The sequence below is a fragment of the Filicampus tigris genome, chromosome 7 (genome assembly GCF_054856515.1).
Source record: "Filicampus tigris isolate MCC_2025a chromosome 7, RoL_Ftig_1.0, whole genome shotgun sequence".
In the NCBI taxonomy this organism is placed as follows: domain Eukaryota; kingdom Metazoa; phylum Chordata; class Actinopteri; order Syngnathiformes; family Syngnathidae; genus Filicampus; species Filicampus tigris.
This window is the reverse complement of record NC_141223.1, coordinates 20,356,063-20,363,699: the sequence shown is the minus strand read 5'-3', so window position 1 is coordinate 20,363,699 and position 7,637 is coordinate 20,356,063. Positions and strand designations below refer to the sequence as shown.

Below are 7,637 nucleotides of genomic sequence, written 5' to 3'. Positions count from 1 at the left end.
TGTTTCAGGTTGCACACAAGCGGACACGCCGCCAAATAAAGAAAAAATATTAAATAAAAACAGCAGACACACACGGTGATCGGTGAAATAAAAACTAAATGTGGCACATTAATGGTCATTAAAGCTGTGGGACCGAAAGGTATACATGCAGTTTTATTTTTTCTTTGTTTGGCTCCGTTTCAGGAGTGGGGCACCTGCGTGTGACGTGGTACAGGTGTTCTGAAATTCCTTCCTAACTGCTGAGACGTCCTACCAATGCCCAGTGCGCTTGCGCACGCATGCACACAATGGCGATAACTGTTTTCCTACCTTTTTGTCCTACCCGTCGTACGTTCGGTCAAAAACAGAGAGTACTTACTATTTTAGTTTTTATTCAGTCTTATTTGACTTCTTCATTGTCTCAAAAATACTTTTGGCGTGTGTTTTCTGTTCTAGATTTTAAGCATTTTGTGTTTTCTTGTAGTAGCTTTTGAGCATAGTGTTGATCTGATGACCACTGTCATCACGCAGTATATGTATACCACACTCAATTGTCAGGACATCCCACCTGCTTGCGCCTCCGTGTAAGTATTTACTTAAGGGATTTTTTTTAAGTTCTTTCTACCAGTCTGCATCCAAACAAAACAAGCTGAAAACTCCAGTAGTATTTTGGCTGTCAAATCAGCCTTCGATAGGAAGTTTCGATGTGGTAGGACAATTTGACAGAACACAGGTAAAGTCCGTTCTCAACACCGTTTGGCTGACTCGGACTGACCGAGCGGGTCTGAAATATAGACAGGAACTCTTAAACAGACTAAAGGATAGACGAATGCTCACCTCTGTTAATAGGTTATATGAAGAGGGGTTAGATCTTTTTCATTCGTCCACAACCTTAAGGCCAAGACAAAAGGTCATTCTCGATGAATCACTGAGCCATGAGCCCCAACTTTGCAATGGCAGTGATCTGGCCACTGGTTAGAGCTAACATCTAGAGCTAACATCGAGAGGTCACTTTGCACACTTTTTCACTTAGGTGAATATTAGTGCTGTGTCAAGTAGCTATTTTAGTTATCCGTCAGGTGATTATTAGTTCTATTTAAATTTGATATTTTAGGTTAGTATTAGTCAATTAAATTATCTATCTATCTATCTATCTATCTATCTATCTATCTATCTATCTATCTATCTATCTATCTATCTATCTATCTATCTATCTATCTATCTATCTATCTATCCATCCATCCATCCATCCATCCATCCATCCATCCATCCATCCATCCATCCATCCATCCATCCATCCATCCATCAAGTCTGCCCGTATGTCTGTCTGTCTGTCTGTCCGTCCGTCCGTACAGCATCGTCCTCCCGCCCCTTGCCTGCGTAAACCAATCACAGCCCTTGACGTCATTTTCAAGCCTCAACGAACAGTGACGTTGAAATGTGCGACACGCCGGATAGAATCAAGTGCGTGAGTAGTTGATGACAGTTCGTTTATTGCATTATTTGCAAACGACATATTTGGAAGATTATCTCCATATTTGTTAAACGTCAATGTAAGTGGGGTTTTGTTTAAATGTAAGTCTCTGTTCCTCCCGTTGAACTGTATAGCGCCAAGCTAATGCTAATACTGCTTGCTAACGGTTGTGTTGACAAGTTCTGTCATTTTGTGTTTCTCGCGGCGGTATGAGTTCTAAGTACGGAGGTGGTGGTCGAGGCAGAAGAGGAGGTAGTAGTAGGGGGAGCAGTAGAGGCTATCGTGATGGCAGCAGAGAAAGAGCCAGCCGGGGAGGTGGGAGTAGTGGCAGCTTCGACCAGGACAACGCCAGTGGTCGTCATCCATCACATTTGAAGGGCCGAGAGATTGGCTTGTGGTATGCAAGATATGGAGCCGTGAGGAAGAAACAGGCAGACCGGAGATCGGTATGTTTAACAGACTTTTTTTCTCTCTCTCTGTATAGGGTCTGTTTGTCTGGATTTGCTAGAAGTACACTGTGCCCGAAAGACGTGGACAAAGTAGAACTTGTACATTTACTTGTACATGAGTTAATGTTCCATTTTTGCCTGCATGTGTGTAGCGGGCAGTGGTCCAGATGGATGAGGCCAGAGAGCAGCACATTATCAAGCTGCTCGATTCCGTCCAGAATGACCAGTCAGCCCTGGAGAGACCAAACAGAGATGTGAGAGGCTCTGCATCGGACAGCTGGCGTGCACCTCCCAGTAAAAGTGGTCACTGGTGAGAAGTTTTGGCGTGATAGACTTAGTAAGGTTGTCATTTTATCATTTTAAATACAGCGGGCTAAGAAAAAAAAAAGCCAAATACTTTACAAAAGCATAAAACATATTTTTCTTAACATGAACAAGACTGGCTTGTTTGGACCTTCCGCCTGCCTCCTGCTTGCAGCTGTGGCCGTTTGGGCAATGCTAGTCCAGCAATTTTGTTTTTCCTGTCTGCAGATTCGTCATAAGCAACATTTAAACTGTTCAACTGCATGCCTGTTCAATTCTGAAATAAACACTTGAAACAAAACATACCGTTTAAAACTCACGACTGGGTGCAAGAAATTGTAAACAGTAAAAAATTAAAATATAAAGGTACAGAGCAGTATTTGAACCGTGACATGAAGGGGGAAAAAAGAGACAGCACCACCAGAGTGAACGCACTACGGCATGAGCTGGCACGCTTCCATCTGTGTAGAATTTGTACTTGCAGATCTAAATAAGTTCCCCAGCAAAGGCACAAGATAATCTGGTGCTCAACGTATACGCCCTTGTCAACTGACCTTTGGGAAGCAACTTGACATGGTCGCGATCGCGTTGACTTTTTTGATGAATGAACATGCCACGTCCTCTTGGAAAACTGCCAAATCACAAGTTAATATTACTGTAAATTCACTTGCATTTTATGATTCATTAAATATACCTAATTTTTGCCTACTAGCACTATCAAAATATGACAAGAAATAAAGCTATTTTGACAATGTAGGATAGCAACCCTTTATGACTTATGCTCCCAGTGCTAGCAGAATAAATCGAGCAGGTATGTAATCTCACCGTGTGTAATTTACAGCACGGCACAGCATCGAATTTCAAACAATAATGCTAAGATAATAACCGTAGCGTATATAGTTTACTATTCTTCCAATCTCGATGGGTCTCATCTCCACTCCATGTCCAGTCGTTCGGGGACAACATTTTCGGCATCCTTAACATCTGGCTCATATGGTCCAACAATCATCATTCCATCAACCTTCTCTTCCTCCAACTCTTCAAACACCTATATCCCCTCAGATAAGTTTGAAATATAATTTTCTGAGTCGATTTCTGTCTTGCTTTATACACTTAACATGTTGCGCTCCACCATTGTTGTCTTAAAATGACGTCACACTTTGTCGCTTGCTAGGATCTCACTTCAGGAAAATTATTACTTTGTCAAATATTTGAAATAAAAATGATTGTTTTTCATACTATATTTGTTGTATGATATTTAATTACTTTGCTTGGATTTCATTTGGCATTTTATGAAATTACTTAACACTTGATAACACTATGATAAATATTAAAGTAAAAAAAAAACAGAAAGACAATATCAGGGCTGTCTAAAGGTTTGGACTTTGGTGCATGGTGATCGGTGTGCAAGATGTTGACAGTACAGTACAAAGTTGAGGGAATGTGATATTAGTGTTTATCTCGCATGGGGAAATTAAAAAGACCACGATGAACATACAAACTTGGCTATAGATGTCTGTTTTAAATTGTGTTGTTGACGCAGGCGTGACTGTGACCAATGTGCTTTGTGCAGCTACTTTGATGGAGACATGACTGAAGAAGAAAAACAGAAGATCAAATTTGAGGAGGAAGAGGAAGACATTGACACAACACTCAAAAGACGGTACCCACTGCATTCCCTCAGGGCGGCATTTATTTACGCAACTGCAGATAGTACCAAGTGTTTATTAGAGATTTGTGTTTAGGTGGAGTTGCGCAAGAATGTTTACTTTTGTAAATGTAATGTATTGTCAAGAGTGACTTACAGTTGGATGCATATGTTCCCTGTGCGGTCACGTATGATTGATGCATTGCCAAATCAGACTCATTGCCAAATTCCTATACAGTCTATTCAGTTCTATTAATTGATGGATTTGTCTTTTTCCAATCTTTTTCTACTCAGTTCCTTTCAAGTAACATTTTTGAGAGCTGCAGTTTTAAGCACCGTGCATTAGATTTTGAGAAGCGGCACATTCTCACATATTTGATACTTTCCATATATTGTCTTGATGGACAGTATTTATGGGGGGGATTGTAATTATTAATCGTCAATATCGCTTTTTTTTAGACCGAATGCACGTTCTTACATTTGCGTACTCGCAGATACCGAGTAACGATACTTGATAGTGCCAATAGGTCTTGCAGTTGTGATAAATATTATTATAATCCAAATTGTTGGGTACGGGAATGCAAAACAAGAACTTTTCTTGAACATTTCATAGAATTCACTCAAATATACACAACTTGTCATTACTGATATTTTAACATAAAACCACATGTTTTTCTAACAGTCTTTCCACGCATTGGATTTAAATGTAGCTTAAAGCGGAAGTCAACCTAAACATATTTTTTTCATGAATATGTTCCCAGCAGGCCCACTAGTTGAAACACGGCATTCTGATTAATTTTGCGTTTGTGGAATATAAGTTAAGCAGCTAAATGCACTCATTTTTAGCCATCTCTGGGGGCGGCCATTTTGTCTTCTGTCGACTGAAAATGACATCACAACTGCTCACAATGATCAATCACGGCTGACCTGTTTTCTGAATCTGAGCCGTGATTGGTCGTTGTGAGCAGTTGTGATGTCATTTTCAGTCGACAGAAGACAAAATAGCCGCCCCCAGAAATGGCTAAAAATGAGTGGATTAGCACTTATTCCACAAATGCAATATTTATCAGAATGCCATGTTTCAACTACTGGGCTTGCATAGAACATATTACTGTATTTGAAAAAAAAATGTTAGCGTTGACTTTCCCTTTAAGGTATATTAGTTGTGTGGGTCTTAGTCTAACAACTAGGGGAACCAAATAAAAGGAGTACATGCTGTTGATAAGAAACGAAGAATAATGTAGAGTCTGAGGCTAAAAAGAAAGTGCTGTAATTCCTGATTGTTGGGGTAATTTAATGAAAGAATGTCACAGAAAGGGCAACAAAGTGGACTAAGTAGTCTGTCACAGTTGTATGATTCAGGGCTTCCTCCAAGTTGTTCCCCTATGCTTGTCTTCTCACACACATTTTATGACACTTGGGAAAGTTTTAAATTGGTGAGGAAAAAATTGGTGTGAAGCAGAGACCACTGATGTGGCATTCAAGCAAACCAGATGCCAACTGACTTGACTTGCTAATTACAAATGATTGATGACTCTCCAAGGCAACTTATTTTACTTTCCCATTTTTCCCATTAGTTCAGTCTCTCAGGCAGTTGTTAAAAATGAGATCCCTGACACTTGGGATGATGATGATGATGATGAAGATGACGATGATGATGATGACGTCAACGCCAACGATGATTATGTTGAAGTGGGGCAGCAGCAACTGGAGGAGGACGAAGACAGGGAGAAACGGAGGAGGAAAGACAAAGATCTGGAGTTCTTGCTCCAGGACATAGCCAGAGATGTTTCGCTGGATGAGTCATTGAAGAGAGATTTGCAGAGTAAGAAATCACATCCGAAGTACACAGAAATGCTGGTGAGTTTTAGTGAGAGTTTGGTGTTCCTCGCATTGCTATTCAATGCTTAATAATGTGTCTTTGTCCTTTTCCATAGATGTTCAGAGAAAAGTTGCCATCGTATGGGAAGAAAGAGGTTCATCTCTCATTTTTAATTCACTTCCTATACCCCCCACCGCCATTGGCGGTGAATAGTTACGTCGTTGCGGGGCCGGGCCGCGAGCGGTATAGACTTTTATGAACCGGTCAGTGGCAGTAAAAAGGTTGGGGTCCCACACGGCGCATTTTATCATTATATTATACAAATTTACGATTATACATGAACACATCCTACAAAACTGGGACAGATCATGGGTCCCTTGAGCCTGTGGGCCCTGGGGCGTTCGCCCCCTTGCCTCCGCTCTGGCTCTGCTACTGTGCTTCATGATTAATGCTGCAATCCAATTCATTGTGCTTCTCTGCTTTGGCCACCATAGGCAGTATCGTACAGTCATGCAGAGACAAGGAAGAATAGTATGGCCCACTCGATTAATCTGCCAATATGAGCCCTTTTAAAATCCCTTGTGTTTTTTTTGTTGTTGTTGTTTTTTTTTTTTACACAGTAACAAATTACAATGAAAGATACATTCATAAATTCCATCCAGAACCAAAAAAAGCTCCCCAAAAATCGCCTGTTTTTAAGTTAAATATTGAAGGTCAAAGTATAAAACAGTCAAATGTTGCCTGTAAGTCATATCTTTATTGTTGTAAGCGTTAAGGGACCAAACTTTTTTTTTTATACGGTGAATATTTCTTTTAATTTGTCATGAATAATCAGTTATTGGAGTATTATTCTGCCAACTATCAGAATCAGCACCAGCCTCAAAAAATCCATCCTAAATCAGTTTGGCCTTAAAGGAAAATACTTCTACTGCTGCTGTAAGGCTACTACTACTGTAAGTGACTTATTAAGATGCTGGAATATTTGTAATTGTTTTGTAAAGGATACAGAATATATGTCCGTGAGTATTGTTGTATTGGGTCTACGTGTTGCTCCATCTTTTGTTTCAGATATCCATTGCCTTTATAACCACGATAATTGCATTTTGCATTAGGCTAAGCAGGCTTTCCTAGAGCAAGGCTATGCGGTTAGATACGCATTGTGTAATTCTCTTTGATTTATGTTTAGTTTGGCAGTAAACAAACTAGAAGTGGCATTAAACAGCAGCCTCATTTTTGAAGAATTGTTCAATATTTGCCAAACTGCTGCTTATTGTCAAGTGATTTATGCTCATGTTTGTGCTTGCAAGTCAAAACGAAATATCGCCCGGATGACAGCTCGAATCTCCACTGTATAAACGTTGATCCCATGTGTTTCCTTTCTCCTCCATCTGATCACGTTGTGCCATCAGGAGCTGGTCCGGCTAATCAACTCCAACCAAGTGCTGGTGATTAGCGGTGAAACGGGCTGCGGAAAAACCACCCAGGTGACTCAGTTCATCCTGGATGACCACATCAAGCGCGGCATGGGCTCGATGTGCCGCGTGGTTTGCACGCAGCCTCGACGCATCAGCGCCATCTCGGTACGCCGCCTCCCATGTCGCTCATGCAATAGCTCGGCTCGACTTTCTGCTTAATTTGCCCGTTTGCACCGCACACAGGTTGCAGAGCGAGTGGCAGCTGAGAGGGCGGAAAAAGTTGGCAGTGGAAATTCGTGTGGTTACCAAATTCGTTTGCAGAGGTAAGTGCATTATTGATTAAGCATGGCACCTGAGTACTGTACCTACATACCGATTTTCAAGATCTGAACAGATTTCTTTTTTTGAGAGAGAGACCTAAAAAATGACAAGGAAAGCCGAGTGTTTTTACTGCTCCTAAAGTGTGTGGTGCACTTGAGATGGCCAATCAGGATATAACAAGTTTACACACCCCTGTTCAAATGACACATTTTTATGATGTGCAAAA

The 7,637-nt window shown here is 40.8% G+C and overlaps 1 protein-coding gene across 1 annotated transcript in view; it reads left to right on the top strand.

Annotated features, from left to right (window-relative positions):
• The first annotated feature begins 1,378 nt into the window (after positions 1-1,378).
• The window catches only part of dhx36 (DEAH (Asp-Glu-Ala-His) box polypeptide 36), a 33,160-nt gene continuing 26,901 nt past the window's right edge, over positions 1,379-7,637 (top strand). Inside the window, exons 1-7 of the mRNA XM_086035330.1 lie at positions 1,379-1,899; positions 2,055-2,212; positions 3,779-3,868; positions 5,431-5,713; positions 5,791-5,829; positions 7,085-7,255; positions 7,334-7,413. Coding sequence (XP_085891456.1) covers positions 1,663-1,899; positions 2,055-2,212; positions 3,779-3,868; positions 5,431-5,713; positions 5,791-5,829; positions 7,085-7,255; positions 7,334-7,413 — 1,058 coding nt within the window. The 5' untranslated portion in view covers positions 1,379-1,662. The remainder of the gene's footprint in view (positions 1,900-2,054; positions 2,213-3,778; positions 3,869-5,430; positions 5,714-5,790; positions 5,830-7,084; positions 7,256-7,333; positions 7,414-7,637) is intronic.